The sequence below is a fragment of the Microcaecilia unicolor genome, chromosome 1, assembly GCF_901765095.1.
Source record: "Microcaecilia unicolor chromosome 1, aMicUni1.1, whole genome shotgun sequence".
Lineage (NCBI taxonomy): Eukaryota > Metazoa > Chordata > Amphibia > Gymnophiona > Siphonopidae > Microcaecilia > Microcaecilia unicolor.
In genome coordinates, this window is record NC_044031.1 from 676,755,050 (window position 1) to 676,773,960 (window position 18,911).

The window sequence follows — 18,911 nt, forward strand, 5'->3', positions numbered from 1 at the left end:
ACAGAGCTACAGAGAAATACACATCAATGAGAACATGTGTCCCATCGTTATGGTCATCAGAAACAGAGGCGCTCGATAGCCGTATCAACGAGAAAAAAAACCACATGACAGTAGATCTAAATAACGAGGGTAATAAATTGTGTTTTGCCGTAAGTCTCAAGGCACTTATGACAGCTGTAAAGCTAAAAGAGGTAGAATTGTTATAAGAAGACAAAAAACTACACGTGAAACTAGGATGGTAAGAAAACAAAAAAAGTTATGTTAAGCAACATAGTAGTTTTTGAACAGCACCGGGGCGTAAACATACAAGTCATACATAGTATAGACAGTGACAGCTGTCCCACTTCTGATCAAATTGTACTGGCTCCTTATAAAGGCCAGAGTCCAGTTTAAGCCTTGTATTTTTATTCATAAAATCTTAAATGGCCAAGTGCCTCTCTATCTTTGTGACTGGGCTAGTGTACTTCATATTAATTCTCCTTATAACACTCACAATTTGATGTTCTTACATTTTACGTCTATTAGACAACTAAAATTTAGGTCTATGTTTAATTCTTCTCTTTATTGTCAGTCTGTGGTCCAGTGGAATTCTCTCCTTTGGGAATCCGATCAAATCCTAGCAATCTGACATTCCCATAAACTTTAAAACTTGGTTATTTGAAAAGCATTTTTGGTCTAATTAATTGTTTTCTGCTGTTTTGAAATAAGCAGTTCCTGGACTTACTTTTGTTCAGTTTTTTTTTCTGTAATCTGCATTGCATTGCTCTTAACTTACAAAGAAGTGTGTGTGTGTTTAATGTTTTCATCCTCTAGGGGAAAGGACAGAGGAGTAGGTTTAAGTATTGCCTATTAAAGCAAACAGGTTGAAAGCCAAGGGGCTTGTTAAAGCGTAGAAAAGACTATAGGGTTAGTATTTAGTAGTGGTAGCAACTTCCACATTAGTTTAAATGCTGGCATTAGCAGGCTTAAACTTAAATGTATAACTTATCTGAATAGCAGCTGAATATTGCCAGTATTCAGATAATTTCATGGCTCCTTTCTTGCTCTAACCAATCAAATCTAGTGTCCCCTACTAGTAATGCGGTGTCTGATGTAAAGTTTTTTTTGTATAGAGGAAAAGCCTCAAACCCAGGCAAATGCTCCTCGTGTTGAATCCAACTATAGGGAGCACTGCCTGATCAACATAGGCTAAAAAACCTCTTCTCTGTTACTGTAACCCTCACGTACCATTCATACATTTCAGTGAAAGAATACGGGGGTTACTTATCTTGCTGCTGTTTAACCACTGAGCAGACTAATGCACAATCACAGTCTTCTTAACCCCGTCCACGGCCCGTGAGGGTTACAGTAACAGAGAAGAGGTTTTTTAGCCTATGTTGATCAGGCAGTGCTCCCTATAGTTGGATTCAACACGAGGAGCATTTGCCTGGGTTTGAGGCTTTTCCTCTATACAAAAAAAACTTTACATCAGACACCGCATTACTAGTAGGGGGTCACTAGATTTGATTGGTTAGAGCAAGAAAGGAGCCATGAAATTATCTGAATACTGGCAATATTCAGCTGCTATTCAGATAAGTTATACATTTAAGTTTAAGCCTGCTAATGCCAGCATTTAAACTAATGTGGAAGTTGCTACCACTACTAAATACTAACCCTATAGTCTTTTCTATGCTTTAACAAGCCCCTTGGCTTTCAACCTATTTGCTTTAATAGGCAATACTTAAACCTACTCCTCTGTCCTTTCCCCTAGAGGATGAAAACATTAAACACACACACACTTCTTTGTAAGTTAAGAGTTCCCTCACATTTCTACATTTCTATCCTGCTTTGGACACATTGGGGCCAATTCTACTTTGAGGTGCAAAAAGCACACCTTTAAAGAAATGGAGGTGTCTACTTTACTTTATAGAACAGACTCCGGATGAGCACACATTGCTACTCAACCCCTCCTCTACTTAAATCATACCTGGGGAATACTTACATGCTGTACACATATAAATACATGCAATTTTTTCAGTGCATGTACTTGTGTGTGCATAATCTGCCATGTAATCTTATATGAGTAATTTCCCACATGTCAAACATATATTAATTTTATAAAATTACCTCCATAATGTATACATTGCTCACCATCAATTAGCTGAAAAAGCTGTGTCCCACCAATGTTTTCCGTGACATCACTCTTGCGGGATACTTTACGGTAACGAACCTTGTACCCTGTGATTTGACCATTATGAGTTCCTGGAGGAGGGGGCTGCCAGTGTACCATGATGCTCTGTGAAAGAAAATGAAAGCAAAAAAAAAAAAAACCCACATCACTGCACACTCTTTAGTAGCTAGATGGCTCTATTTTCTTTACAAGAGAACTGTACTCCTTTACCTATGTTTCATTGAGTATCTTTCAAACTCTTGTTAGTTTTTATGAAAAAGGTAACTAAGCAAGTGTAGTGATTAAAAATTAAACTCTTTTTTTTGTCTGTTTTTAGGGAAACAGCAGCACCAGAAGTGACTCATCTATGGATTACTTTTGTAGCTCTGGTTTCAATTATCTCTCACCCCATTTCTCACTTCTTTATATGTCTTCTATAGTATTCTACGTTCTCATGACTCTCTCTCTTTCTTTCTTAGCCTCCAGATTTCTAATATTTGTTAAGTATTTTGCATCTTCAGGCATTGCATTCTATATTTTGCTGCATGAGTGACAAAGAGGTGTATTTTCAAAGCACTTAGACTTACAAAGTTCCATAGCAACCTATGGAACTTTGTAAGTCTAAGTGCTTTGAAAATGAGCCCCAAAGTCTTATCAACTGAGAGTGCATCTACCTAAAACAACTTCAAAATAAGAACAGAAATTTAAAAAAAAAAAATGTTTTCCCTTCTGGCTCTCCTCTTCCATTCTATGCTTTTATCTTCTCCATGCATTGGTGGTGAAAGCAACAGAGATTTCCATTCATTAGAAAACAAAAATATTTCATACATTTACATTCTGCTTTTTGTAATGAACTACTTCAAGGTGGATTACATATATTATATGAGGGTGGGGGGGAAGTCTCAGAATCATTTCATAGTCCCATACAGGGACAGTAAAATACCCGTGTGTGGTTTTTTTTTTCGCTTCCCTCTAAAAATGTTTTTAACTAAATATTTTTTCTGCAAACTGTTTAGATGTTATAATAGATTAGGCGGTATATCTAATACATTTGAACCTTTGAACCTACTGTATCTGAATCAACCTTTTTCCTTCAAATAATTAGAAACAGCATGGAGGTGGATGGTATGCTCTGTACTGTGTGTGAGAAAAATTTTACTGAATGACATCTGAGGCTAAAAATTGCAAGAAAGTTAAAAGTTGCTGCATGAGGTGGTCTTCAAATTACTAGGTATCACATATACTCAAATATAAATCAAAAAATGTTGACTAAAAAATCCTTAAAAAAAACCAACACCACAAAACAGGGTCAGCCTATCTAAGATGCTGACAAAATTTAGCACCTCCAATCCCGTCAGCAGAATGATCCTGGGCCAGCATCTTTTTCTCCCTCCCCTCCACCTCTGGCCTCCAAAATTGCTCCATCTCTCCCCTGTGACAGTCAGCGATTTCAGCGTGTCAATCCCCACCATCCTCATTGCGTACCTTTAAAAGTTGCTTCTATAGTGCCATGGCACTGCAGCGATGCTCCTAAGCTACTTGTGGCTTGCCCAGGAGTACTCTGATGCATCTCACTCCCTCTGACTCAACTTCCTGTTTGGCAGGATGAATCAGAGTCTTCGGGGCAGGCTGCAAGCAGCCTAGGAGGATAGCTGCACTGCTGAGGCTCTATAGAGGCCACTTTTAAAGGTAGCCTCTAGAGAGCGAGGGCAGTGGGGATTGACATGCTGAACCCACAAGCTGGTGGAGGAAAGGGAGGGGAGAAAGAGAGAGGTGCTGGCTCAGGTGAGGGCTGGGCAGTGGGGACTGACACGCTGAACCCACAAGCTGGAGAAGGGAAGAGAGGGTAGGAAGCAAGAGGTGCTGGCTCAGGTGAGGGCAGGAGGGGAGACAACTTATGCATAGGTGACAAGATTTTTAAAAATCTTTTTAGGTCTAAAACTGCCTTGACTTATGCATGGGATCAACTTACATTCAAGTATATATGGTAACCTGCTATGTGTGGGGAAAAAGCGGGGTACAAATGTAATAAATAATAATAATAATAACACCACCAACTATCACTACCAGATATTAAACATAAAACCAGGTCAGAAACTAATTCAGTTATATCCTTGCCTTTTGGGAGCGACAGGTGGTTTATATACCACTAGAAAAACCTGACAGATGTCAGTAGATAGCATGACATAATCACAACCCTGTTGTTAATTAACACAAATTTTCAAAACAAAAGGGGGAGAGGTGCAAAATGGTGGTAGCGGTGATCTCTGCTCTACTCTTATTATGGTTGCATGAAAAGCAGTGGCTTAGCTAGGGTAGTTGACACCCGGGGCCGGTAATTTTTTAACACCACCCCCCAAATCCAGTACTAGGCATACCGAGAATACAAAACACTCAGGACCTATAGCGCAATTCTACCATACCATAAGCAGTCATTTCTACAAGTCACACAAGCATCTTAAACGCTACAGTGAGCACTAGAACATCAATTCACCTATTGTAAAACGAAAACAGACAGATTAGTACAAATCGTCGATCCTGCACAGTCAATGCCAACCGAAAGCCATGTCTTTTTCACAAACACAGATACACCCTAATCCACTATAGAATAAGTAATCATAAACTTTCTATTTAGACAAAAATTACACTGAACCCCCGATGCCAGACTCTGCACCTCTGAGCATCCCTCCTCTGAACTCCCCCACCCCTCCCCAATCCCCTTCTCATCTCTGAGTACCCTTCTGAGCTCCCCCACCCTTCCCAATCCCCTCTGAGCACCCCCACCCCTCCCCAATCCCCTTCTCACCTCTGAGCACCCCTCCCCAATCCCCTTCTCCCCTCTGAGTACCCTTCTGAGCTCCCCCACCCCTCCCCAATCCCCTTCTCACCTCTGAGTACCCTTCTGAGCTCCCCCACCCCTCCCCAATCCCCATTCTCCCCTCTGAGCACCCCTCCTCTGAACCCCCCCACCCCTCTCCAATCCCCTTCTCCCCTCTGAGCTCCCCCCCCTACCCAGTCCCGTCCCCCCTCCATTGAGAGCAAGAGAGCCCTGGGGAAATGGAGAGTTAAGTGACTTGACCACAAGGAGCTACAGTGGGAATTGAACCCAGTTCCCCAGGATCAAAATCCACTGCACTAACCACGAAGTATTGCCATGCTGGGACAGACCGAAGGTCCATCAAGCTCAGCATCCTGTTTCCAACAGTGGCCAATCCAGGTTACAAGTACCTGGCAAGATTCCAAAACAGTACAATACATTTTATGCTGCATATCCTAGAAATAAGCAGTGGATTTTCCCCAAGTCCATTTTAATAATGGCTTACGACTTTTCTTTTAGGAAGCTATCCAAACCGTTTCTAAAACCCTGCTAAGCTAGCTGCTTTTACTAAATTCTCTGGCAAAGAATTCCAGAGTTTAACTACACATTGAGTGAAGACATTTTTTCACCGATTCGTTATAAATTTACTACTTTGTAGCTTCATGGCTTGCCCCCTAGTCCTATTATTTTTGAAGTAAACAAGCGATTCACGTGTACCCGTTCCACTCCATTCATTATTTTATAGACCTCTATCATATCTCCCCCCTCAGCCATCTCTTCTCCAAGCTGAAGAGCCCTAGCCGTTTTAGCCTTTTCTCATTGGGAAGTTGTCCCATCCCCTTTATCATTTTCGTCATCCTTCTCTGCACCTTTTCTAATTCCACTATATCTTTTTTCAGATGCAGTGACCAGAACTGAACACAATATTTGAGGTACGGTCGCACCATGGAGTGACGCAAAGGCATTATAATGTCCTAATTTTTGTTTTCCATTCCTTTCCTAATAATACCTAACATTCTATTTGCTTTCTTAGCCACTGCCGCACACTGAGCAGAGGATTTCAACATATCATCAACGATGACACCTACATCCCTTTCCTGGTCGGTGACTCCTAATGTAGAATCCTGCATTACACAGCTGTAATTCGGGTTCCCCTTTCCCACATGCATCACTTTGCACTTGTTCACACTAAATGTCATCTGCCATTTAGATACCCAGTCTCGTAAGGTCCCCATAATTTTTCACAATCCTTTTGCGATTAACAACTTTGAATAACCCTGTGTCGTCAGCAAATTTAATTACGTCACTAGTTACTCCCATCTCTAGATCACTTATAAATATGTTAAAAAGCAGCGGTCCCAGCACAGACCCCTACCCTTCTCCATTGAGAATACTGACAATTTAAAACCTACTCTCTCTGTTTTCTATCTTTTAACCAGTTTTTAATCCACAATATTACACTACCTCCTATCCCATGACTCTCCAATTTCCTCTGGAGTCTTTCATGAGGTACTTTGTCAAATGCCTTTTGAAAATCCAGATACACAATATCAACCAGCTCACCTGTATCTACATGTTTGTTCACCCCTTCAAAGAAATGTAATAGATTGGTGAGGCAAGATTTCCCTTCACTAAATCCATGTTGGCTTTGTCTCATTAATCCATGCTTTTGAATATGCTCTGTAACTTTGTTCTTTATAATAGTCTCCACCATTTTGACCAGCACCGACTTCAGGCTCACTGGTCTATAATTTCCCGGCTCATCTCTGAAACCTTTTTAAAAAATCGATGTTACATTGGCCATCTCCAATCTTCTGGTACCATGCTTGATTTTAAAGATAAATTACATATTGCTAACAATAGTTTAGCAAGTTAATTTTTCAATTCTATCAGTACTCTGGGATGAAAACTATCCGGTCCAGATGATTTGCTACTCTTCAGTTTGTCAAATTGCGCCATTACATCTTCCAGGTTTATAGAGATTTCATTCAGTTTCTCTGACTCATCAGCTTTGAATAGCATTTCTGGCACTGGTATCTCTTCCAAATCTTCCTCAGTGAAGACCGAAGCAAAGAATTAATTTAATCTCTTCGCTCTTCCCTTTTACCCATCGGTCATCTAGCGGTCATCTACTCCTCCACAATAACAGCAGGACCAACTATGGTGAAATTAGACCTTACCTGCTAATTTGCTTTCCTTTAGTCCCACCGGACCGGTCCAGGATTGGACTGATGGGTTGTGCACTCCTTCCAGCAGGTGGAGACTGAGAAGTTCTCTAGGAGCCAAAAGGAGTTCTGACCATGTGACCCCAGACTCAGTAATTGAATAACAAAGCAGGAAAGAGAAAGAGACAAGGTTCTGTGGCACCGAGAATCTGAGCAGCCACGTAAGCACTGAGAATAAAGTGAGCCAACAGATGCCAAAGTCATGCGTCTCGTACAGGCAAACACAACCCGCCCCGGGGAAGATGTTTGAGAACCAGAAGTAAAGATTCTTATGTCAGTGCACCTTAGGTTGTTGTTTTTTTTTTTTTTTTTTAAACAGAGAAAACGATCGCACCAAGCAGCCCTGACCTGGAACTCTCCGGAATGAAAGACTACCAATGAACTACTCTTCATAACCATCAAAACAAAAAGAATGAAAATCATGGGAGGGACCTGGGCTGGTCCGGAGGGACTAAAGGAAAGCAAATTAGCAGATAAGGTCTAATTTCACCTTCCTTAGCGTCCTTCCGGACTGGCCCAGGATTGGACTGATGGGAAGTAACAAAGCAGTGCCCTTAAGGGAGGGACCCGAGCAACCCTGCTGTAAGGACCCTGGCTCCTCAAACCGCTTCCTGACGACATTGGACATCTAGCTTGTTATGCTCAGAAAAGGAATGCAAGGAAGCCCACGATGCAGCTTTACAAATGTCTACAGGAGGTATCAGAAACCTCTCCACCCAGGAAGATGTCTGCCCTCTTGTAGAATGGGATTTAAGTCTTTCCTGGACCTGTTTACCTACCAAGAGGTAAGCGGACACAATGCATTCTTTAAACTATCTCGAAAGAGTGGGTTTGGAAGATGACAACCCCTTGCGAGAACCGCCAAAGTGTAAAAACAGACAGTCCGACCACCTGAACTCCTCTGTGACTGAAGATAATGCTTGAGAATTCAACGAACATCCAGCCTCCTTAACTTGCGTTGATCCTCCGACCTGGAGGAGCCCAAAACCAGCAATATCACCAACTGGGAAAGATGAAAATGCGACACCACTTTAGGAAGAAATGAGGGAACCAGATGCAAAACTATGCACTCCTTCGAAAACTCTAGAAAAGGGAACCTACAGGAAAGGGCCTGCAATTCTTACACCTGTCTAGCCGACGCAATGGCCACAACAAAAACTGCTTTGAGAGTTAAATCCTTTAGGGAACAAGATGACAAATGCTCGACAGGAGGACCTATAAGGATGGAAAGCACCAAGTTCAAATCCCAGGCAAGAAAGATTTCCCTGACCGGAGGGCGGAGACTGACTCCCTTTAAAAAATGGGAGACATCCGGATGACTAGCCAGAGACTTACCTTGTAGTTTACCCCGACAGCATGATAAAGCCGCTACCTACACCTTCAGGGAAGACAGGTCCAAACCTTTCTCAAAACCCTGCTGTAAAAAGTCCAAGATGTGCGTTACGAAAGCAAGACTCTGCTCTGAACACCAGTCCTCAAAATCTCGCCAAGTCCTAACATAATTTAGAGATGTCGACTGATGCGACCAGAGCATAGTGGAAATAACCTGTGAAGAGTACCCTCTTGAGCAACCGTGCTCGTTCAAGCACCAGGCCGTGAGGCAAAATTGAACCGGGTCTGGATGAAGAATTGTGCCTTGGGCCAAAAGGCCTACCTGATCTGGAAGACGGAGCGGAGGAGCCGAGCAAAGACGCATCAGATCTGCTTACTACAGCCTGCGAGGCAAGTCAGGCGCCACCAGAATCACCGGACCCCCGTGCATTTCGATCCTTTGAATTAGTCATCCTAGGACAGGCCACAGAGGGAACGCAAAAAGAAGATCCCAAGGCAGTACTGAAGATGAGCATCTAGTCCTTTCACCTTGGTGTCCTTTTTGCGAATGAAGAAGCGAGACACCTTTGCTTTGAGACTCGTAACGAACAGATCCAAAACAGGAGTACCCCAGCACTCCATTATCAATCGAAAGGCTTGCTGACTGAAGGACCACTCTCCTGGATCGAGGGTGTGACGACTGAGAAAGTCCGCCTGGACATTCTCCACTCCTGCTACATGCGAGGCGGAGAGGACAGATAGATGGCATTCTGCCCAAGCCATTAGTTTCGCCGACTCCTGCTGCAACAGGTGACTTCTGGTCCCCCCTTGCCGACTGACATGAGCCACCGCAGTCGCGTTGTCTGAGAGAATGTGCACAGTTGCTCCTTTCACTACCTGACCAAAGGCTTCCAGCGCCAATCGAATCGCCCTGGTTTCCAACAGATTGATCGATAAGGAGGCTTCCTGTGACGACCAAAGTCCCTGAGCAAACTGTCCCATGCAGTGGGCTCCCCAGCCACCGAGACTGACGTCCGTCACCACTATCCACTGTGGAGAATCCAGCGGCATTCCCTTGGTTAGGTTGGCTCGACCTCAGCCACCAGAAGAGACCACCTGGCCAAAACAGAAGACTGAAGAGCTCTCATATGGGCTCTGGCCCAAGGCACCACTTTTACTGACGCCGTCATGGAACTCAGGACCTGAGGATAATCTTGAGCATAGGGAGTGGGTTTGATCAACAAGGCCCGAATCTGGGATTGCAACTTGAGAACAATTTTGTTTAGGGTTAAAGAAATGACACTGAAACTTTGCTAGCCAATTGTAAGTCAATTATAAAATACCTAGACATAATGGTCAGAATTTATTATACTGGAATGCATGAATAGCCCCAGCGGTTAGCGCAGAGGTTGAGAAGCAAGGAAGCCTGTTTGAAATTCCACTGAAGGTCCTTGTGACCTTGGCTAAGTTGCTTAACTCTTCATTGTCTTAGATTGTGAGCCCTCCAAGAATAAGGAAATACTTACTGTACCTGAATGCAACTCACCTTGGGCTACAACTAAAAAAGGCATGAGTTAAATTCAAATAAATATATTTAATTTAGATGTAATTACTTGTCTTTTCCAATCTAGCAAAATATAGTTCAAGTGCACAAATTTTTTCCCCTGCCTACAAAGCTTACAATCTAAGTTGTACAGTGCATTCTGTATTCATGGATTCACTTATTCATGGAAAATAAAGTAACCTCTTTTTGCTAATCACATTTCGTTTATTCGCATCCATGCACAGTGTAGTGCAAGTGCAAAGTGTGTTCTCTATATTCATAGAGCTGTGTGCATTGTTACACAAAAAAACCTGTATATTCTGTACTTTTACAAAAAAATTGTGTATAAAATGCACAATATAAGTAGTAGGCTGTTCTTTACGGTTTATGGTGTTCATTGTATACTTTTGCTACCTAACAGGGTCGCACAGGAACCTAACCCCCCCTTTTTCCCCATAGCATCAACGGTTCCATATTTGAATTTTTGGTATTCGCGGGGTTTTCTAGGAACTTAACCCCAGCAAGTAGAGAGAATGGACCGTACTTAAGGCAATGGAGAGGGAACTGATTTGCCCAAAGTCACAAGGAGTGTTTGCAGGAGAACTCTTGTATGATTCAACCTCACATTCCAATAAACTGAATCCATTCCCTTCTTAGATTGCTTTAAAATACAAAAACCTTTTCAACAAAACTGCTTCATTCCCCATCAAAACAGGGTGACAGACCTTGGGAAGACCCTTCACACTACTGACACTCTGTACAGACAGTCTCACTAACAGTCCTGCACAAGGCCACCTATGTCTCTGTTCCATTTGATTTTTCAAATGAATTCTCCTGATACTGTGGGGTTTCTTTTTTTTCCTGACTTAGCACACATCATGTGCACTAAATTCTTTTAGCATGCTCAACCTCTTTTAATAAATGGGAGGTGGGGGGATGCCCAAAACAAAGGACACTTCGAGACTGCACACCTCTATGCAGTAATAGATGTTTCTCACTGCAGCAACAGAAACAGAACTTCCTGTGAACAAGGAAAGAGAAAGATTCACCCTCTTCAGCAGAACTAAATAGTACAGTTCTGATTTGATAGTGGCAGAGAAAATAAAGATTCTATAGCAGTAATGAAATGCTGAGTAATTCTTTGAGGCAGCCAGGGAAGATGGTAAGACTTTGAATTTGTAGTAATAGTTCTACGTATGAAGTGTAAAATTACAGTGGTACACCTTGGGATTGTTCTTCAAAGGAGATGGCAGTAAAAAGACAGATACCTTCCTGCCTCTGAGGGCAACAAAATAAGTCTGGGTTATTCTTGAGCTATAAGCAAGGCATTAGAAAGATTCCCATTTCTCACGACAGGAAAATATACAGAATTTTTGTTTGCTGGGGAGGAGTGAGGTAAACATTCCATATCAGCTAGCACTGAAGGAATGTGCAGCAAGTTCTGTAGGCATAAGGCAGGAAAGAGGTGGATTCCCTTCTCCCCGGCCAACAGATATACTCAAAGACTATATCTAAAACCAAACAAAAAATTCCTGCAAGTGATCAGATTGCATGCACAATTTGAGTATGTTGAGAGTTATGCATTATTAATAACTAGTTTTTACCTTTGAATTCTGGACTTCCAGAGTCAGATTCTGCGGTGCAGAACTAGGAACTAAAACAAACAAACAAAAAAATAGTGCTTATTCCTGGAAATCCTAAATGAAAAAACTTTCATTAAGTTTGCCAGCCATTCTAAGGATTCAATCCTACAAGATTTCTGTCAAAAAAACATAACTGTATGTGGACTCACTTTCATTAAAATTCTCTCATTCTGTTCGTAATTTAGTAGAAATAATTTTGTGATTTTTTGCCTAAGTTGGTTATGCTAAAAGAAAACAGCAATAGAGGTGGGTAGAACTCTCCAAATGAATATTATGAATAATATTCCACCAGTTTTTTTCCACATTTCAACATCAACTCGATGACTATAATTTTATCTAAAGAAAAGCCCTCAGACAAGACAGCACTTACATGCTCAAAGTTGCTGACAACCAGCATATAGGAAGTAAATTCATAAAACCTTTTAAGTGCATAAAACACTGATTTACACAAGTAAAAGGCCTCTTACAGAATTAGTTTACACTAATGCATAGTATGTGTTATGTAATTATGTGCATGTTTCTACAAGACTTTAGAGTAAGCATGCTCTGAGAAAGTCAGCAGCGTACCTCAGTGGCGTACCAAGGGGGGAGGGCGGAGGGGGGGGCGGTCCGCCCCGGGTGGACGCCGCTGGGGGGGTGCCGCGCGCCTGTCGGCTCTTCGTTTTCATGCTCCCTCTGCCCCGGAACAGGTTACTTCCTGTTCTGGGGCAGAGGGAGCATGGGAATGAAGAGCCGACAGGCGCGTGGCACCCCCCACCCAGCGGCGTGCACTGGGGGGGGGGGGGGGGGGGTGTCTTTCGCTGGGGGGGGGGGGCCTGCTCCCGGGGGGGCGGGGCGCATCGGCGATCCGCCCCGGGTGTCAGCGCCTCTAGGAACACCACTGGCGTACCTACCTCAGATGCCACCCTGGCCAGAGCATCCCCTCCTCCGAGCAAGGGAGTGCATGAAGCAGACACCTGGCCAATAGCTACACGCCTGCTCTGCATATCTCCCCCTTGGTATGCTAGAGGGTCAAGTTGGGTGGAGAGTGGGCAGAGCCGTGATTTACGTGTACATATTATAACATAATGAGACATCACACTAGGCATTAGCATTTGATGGTAGGAGGTGGCAATGCAGAGATATTTCTACTACAAGGGAAAAGCAGATACCACCTCTATATATCGTAGCTCTTACAGATTTATATTCAGAAGTATTTATTTTTGCAGTATTTTAATGAAATTCTGTAAAGTATAAGCAGAGAGAAACATAGAAAATGAAGGCAGATAAAGACCATATGGCCTGATCCATGCCATCTACTACCCCTTCCTCTCCCTCAGAGATTCTATGTAGTTGTCCAAAGCTTGTCTGAATTCAGATACAGTCTTCGTCTCCACCAGGAGGCCATTCCAGGAATTTACATGAATTACATTTATGATGTTTAATTATATTTACTTTGCACTAGTTGTTACCGCTGGTGAAGTGTGAATGGTGAATGAATGGTGGTGTATTTGTATGTGTTTTGTAGATGTGTCATTTGGGTTGTAAAGACACATAGATGCAATAAAAGTTGTATTTGTGATATAATCCTGGAGCCTTAATATGTACATTTATGATATGACCCTGGTGGTCTAGTATTTCCCCTAGTTTGTAAGTTTTGCTACAAATATATTATACATAATCTTTATACATTAGGTCCCACATCCACAATTATGTGCTTTCATGGTCTAGGAACCTGGTTATGTAACAATTATAACATAAAAAGCTACTTTCATATGCATGAACTGAATTATAGTTGTACTCATTGGGCAGTCAAGAGCATGAAAAGGAAAGACTAAAACCTACTTAATATAGGAAGGACTAAAAGACTACTTACTATATTCTCAGTGCCAAGTTACTATAATTTCAGAAGAAATATTTTTTTCTTTTAACACTTCCTTCCAAAACACTGGTGGTTCTCTACCATCTATACAGTAAAAGCTGTCTTCCTTCAAAATATGTTGCAAAAGAGAGACTGCTGCTCGGTGAGTTAAATGTCTGACCTCTGATTGCTTAAAGTTTACAACTCACCATCAGACAGTGTTCGAGCAACAACATCCTGTGTGGAAACTCCAGGCCCATGCTTGTTGTAGGCCACAACCCGAAATGTGTATTCTGTATACTTCTTCAAACCATTAATGGTGTAAGAGTGACCTCCAACATCGACATCCTTTACATGAAGAGAAAGGAATATTAATTTTCATTTCAGACAAACACGAATGCTGCAAAAGGTGACTAAACAGAATATGATAAAATTATTTCACTCTCTAGAGTCAATCTTTCTTCCATCATCCGACCACAGAAAGAAGATTTTGTATACTCAAAGTATACACCATTATTTTTATTTACTTACTGTCACGTGTTACTTTATTTTTAAACATCATGTGTACAATGATTGTATGCAGCACAGTTTACATAACAATCAGTAATCAGAGAGACAAGAGAAAGAAGTTAACACTCCATTTATGAAGAGGGTGAACAGAAGGGCTGAAAGGGACATCCAGAACATATGTGGTCCAGAACTTCACTCCCCAATAAATGCAAGGCAAAAGAGTCAGGATTTGACCCTAGTTTTCCAGCCTTAAGCTTGTGTGTTACAGACTTGGAAAGCACAGGAGTTGGGCAAAAAAGACAAACTGTTTTGTTACCTTGAGCCTTATTCTTAATAGCAGAGGTAAGTAGAAAAATATCCTATGTAGATCTAAGAGGGCCAATCCACCATAACAGCGCACAACAAACAATTGGACAATCAACGAATAAAATACGAATGAATAAATGATTATATCAATACTTTTAAGCGACTATTAAGACTCAATTTCCTAGAAATGAAGAAAAATTAGCGCATCAAACGTACTAAATATAACATACTTTGAAAACGGCTACTTAATGGTGGCATTGCAAAACAAAAACATATCAGTGTTGTAGAGCACAATTTTCTCTTTCAGATGATATACAATCAAGAAAAGTAAATTTCCTCTTCTCTATAAAGTGCTCTATCAAAGACCCCTAATCTGAACTCATGGTAATTACTACTTTGTATACACTAATTGAATAGGGTCCACAAAAACATACTGAGAATCCTGAAAGGTAATTAAACAATTACAGGGAAATTTAAGAAAAAAGTAGCATTTAAAGCCAGAACCCTAGATTTCAATAAGAGAAAAGCTTTCCTATGAGCCTGTGTCACTTGAGAGACATCAGGAAACACCTGTATTTTAGCACCACAAAAGTAAATATATCTTTCTTTTAAAAGTATGTTCTCATTTTGCTGGGCCAAGAAGAAACCTAAACTGCAGTTTTCTAGTATGTTAGGGGGTGGCGGCAAGGAGGGCTTGGGATACCGGACTTGCACTTGAACAATCAAGCATGCCTACTGAGACATTTAGGAGACTGGATGGGTCATACCAGTGTGTTTACCCCGATAGAGCTAGAGGGGGAGTATTTTGCCCCCTTTGATCTCATTACACTGCTACACCATAAAAGGGCTCAGCTTCCACCTCACCTAAAATGCTGTTCGTTACTGCAACCGTTAAGAGAGGTGTGGAAGCGCCTAGTTAAGAGATTGAGGGGGGGGGGGGGGGGATCCTTCGATATCAGATCAACTAGCTTTGAGAGGTAACTTGGATTTCAGGCCTGGGCAAGATAACCTAACATTTCTCAGATGGGAAAAATTGGGAATCAAGAGAGTGGAACATTTAATGGGAGAAATTATGAAGTGCTGCAAGCGAAGATTGGAGATAATTGGGGAAACCGATTTGCCTATTTCCAAGTTAAACATTACATACTAGTGCTAAACCAGGACTTGTTGAATACGAGAGTAGGACATAAAGTAAGGACATTTTTTGAAGAAATGGAGGTAAGGGGTTTGTCAGTGTCGTCATTGCATCGGGCACTGGTGAAAACAGGAACAATACCAAAAAATTCTCCGAAATTAAAAATAAATGGGAACACGACTAGGGAGGGCCAATAGCAGGTTGAGATGTGGGAGCCATGTTGAGGGATATCCCAGCTTTGGATGAGAGATTACGAGAATGTGGCTATAGAGTGGTCATGCGGGCATACATGGCTAGACAACAACTGGCCCATATGGGGAATACACAGGAGGCCAGGTGTGTTAAATGTGGACAGTCCCCTCATACTCTTTTTCATGCTTTTTGGGACTGCCCAGGGGTGCATGCTTTCTGGGAACCCATTAGGAGGTACATGTGTCAACCTTTAGGGACCCCAGTGACTGGGACTTAGGCACATTATGTGTTAGATACACAACAAGCTTTTGGCACACAAACTAAGGGAGCCCAATCGTTATGCCGCAGGATGTGTCTTTTAGCCCCTAAGTGTATTTTGCAATATTGGATATCCTCAGAATCCCTTATTGGCACTGGAGGAACCAGGTGCATCTGTTGGCAACATGGGAAGCTATGGAAGTGAAGGGGTCAAGGAAACATTTACAACGGTTCACACAGATTTGGAACACTTATGTTCAGAAAATGAGCCCAAGGGGCGCAATATGCTTCTTAACCTGACACAATATGATATATATGACTTTCCATTAGACTCACGATGAGACCATATGTTACTCTCTGTTTGGTTGTAGGGAATAAGGGAGAAGGGGGGGGGGAGGCTCACTTGGACTATCAGAGTACAAGTCCAGGTTGTAAGGTAGGGGGGAGGGGGGAATAAAGGTAGGAGGGGGGGGAGGATTGGGGGGAGAGAGTGGGAAGGAATGTATGCAGTGTTTGGGAGAGGAGGTTGTTATAATATAAAATCCGATGACGATATGTAATGTTCTGTAATGTTATGATTTGTTGCTGGTAACCTGATATGAAGGTGCTGTGTACACTGATTAGTCATCAATAAAACGCTGAAACATAAAAGTATGTTCTCATAATCAAACGTTTATTTTTATCTGTAGAGAATGTCACCATGAGGGTAGCTCTAGTTGGTATATCATCAGAAAAATCCTCAAGAAATTATGTTAAATCTATGCTCTGCTGATCTCAAATATCAGCTGCCTCTTGATTAGAAATAATCACAGAATCAGCTGTAGATGGGAGGAGAACCTCCTTGAAATATTTAGAAGAATCTCTGCAGATAATAAGTGTGAACAAGGGCATTCAAATAATGTTTACTCCTGACAGCATTCTTCAGCTTTTCAAGCTTTAAATATATTATACAAGAATCTAACAGCTGAAGAAAAAAACTGCTCTAAAGTGGTAATTTGATTCTGAAGCAATCTTAAATGTGAACCAACATTAGATAACTGACACAGTATCCAGAGAAAATGACCATACTTGAGTAGTAATACCACGGAAAGTTCCCTCCAAAACACACACAGCTTGCCACAAACCTTGTAATGGATACACTCTGTTTCCCTGCATCCAAGATTGTCATTTCATTCTCACAAAGAGATATTGCTCTTAATGACGGAGTAAACATCAACAGTCCTGAACCAACGGACTTGTCTAGCCCTGCAACATCCAATGGAGAAAAGGCGGCTGCAGGGAAAATAGAGGAAACAGATAAAAAAAGCACTTGGATGGGGAGGCGGGGTTCTAGTGGATGGACTGAGTGATACCTCCTCTGTTGAGACAACTCCATAGGAGGGAGTAGATGGAATCCCACTTGGAACCACATGCTTATCCATAGGGTCCACAATCACCGATGAGGGAAAAGTAATTTTATTCTTGCTCTTCCGTTTCCCCATACAAAATCTTGAAAATTATCTATCACTCAAATCCAATATAATGCTCTCACTGTGCTCCTAAGGGGCTCCCCAGGGGCATAGTGTGCCCCTTTGACCATGCCGAGTAGCTGTGCGTTGCGGTGTCACTGGATATTAAAGGGAACAAAGCCCCCAGGCTCAAATCAAACTGAGGTGGTCAAAGTAGAGCCTGAAGATGATTCAAGGATCTGGGCTTGATGTCAGCAGCCTTGCAGAATACCAGAAATTCTCACTCACCAGATCTAAGAGTTCTTGATGACTTATATGGCCACAAGAGAGAGAAAAACCAGTATCATGAGCACAATATGCTAATATAAGGAATCTGAATGCAATTCCTGAAGTGCTGCTCTTTCAGATGTGGTGATTGTTTTCACATCCTACAGAAGCTTCATTACAGTATTCCGCATGAAATAAGTCATTTGGTATTTGAAAGACTTATGCCAGCATAAAGAGAGCTGTGACAAACAAAATGATTTATAACAAAGGCAAGAGAACAATGCAGAGAGAATTATGATCAATAACCATTCTCAAGGAGCGAATCATTCTCTAAGAGTAGAGTCTTTTAGGCTAGAGAAAGAATCTGATGGCCAAGAGCAAGCTAGCTAGCGAAGGGCGACAAAAATGATAGCGGGGATGGGATGACTTCCCTATGAAGAAAGACTAAGGAGGCTAGGGCTTTTCAGCTTGGAGAAGAGACGGCTGAGGGGAGACATGATAGAGGTATATAAAATAATGAGTGGAGTGGAACAGGTGGATGTGAAGCGTCTGTTCACGCTTTCCAAAAATACTAGGACTAGGGGGCATGCGATGAAACTACAGTGTAGTAAATTTAAAACAAATCTGAGAAAAATTTTCTTCACCCAACGCATAATTAAACTCTGGAATTCATTGCCGGAGAACGTAGTGAAGGCGGTTAGCTTGGCAGACTTTAAAAAGGGTTTGGACGGTTTCCTAAAGGACAAGTCCATAGACCGCTACTAAATGGACTTGGGAAAAATCCACAATTTTAGGAATAACTTGTATAAAATGTTTGTTCATTTGGGTAGCTTGCCAGGTGCTCTTGACCTGGATTGGCCGCTGTCGGGGACAGGATGCTGGGCTCGATTGACCTTTGGTCTTTTCCCAGTATGGCATTACTTATGTAGCTATCAAGAATGAAGCCAACAGTAGCGATGGCCTCCTTCGTTGTGACCTTGATTAGTCATTACTGATGTCAATGGGATAGAAGATTTCCTGCTAGAGGGCCAAATGGCTTCTGTTTTTTTGTGGATTTAATTTTAGTTCATGGGAGAAAAGCCAGTAGGAAAAAGAATCAAGACAGAAGCTGAGATTCTGACAAGCAGGTAGTTCCTAGGGATCATATGAAAACACCAGTTATACACTGTCTGCCAGATCACAATTTTGTATCAATTTTGCCAGTGACACTAAAAGACATTAAACAGGGTAGTGGACAAGGATGCTTCCCTGAGGTAAACAGGTACT

General features: G+C 41.9%; 1 protein-coding gene across 1 annotated transcript in view; it reads right to left on the reverse strand.

The window, feature by feature from the left end:
• NEO1 (neogenin 1) overlaps positions 1-18,911 on the reverse strand; it is a 740,505-nt gene that overhangs the window by 102,806 nt on the left and 618,788 nt on the right. Inside the window, 3 exon segments of the mRNA XM_030191504.1 lie at positions 2,131-2,275; positions 11,651-11,700; positions 13,739-13,877. Of these exon segments, the coding sequence (XP_030047364.1) occupies positions 2,131-2,275; positions 11,651-11,700; positions 13,739-13,877 (334 nt within the window).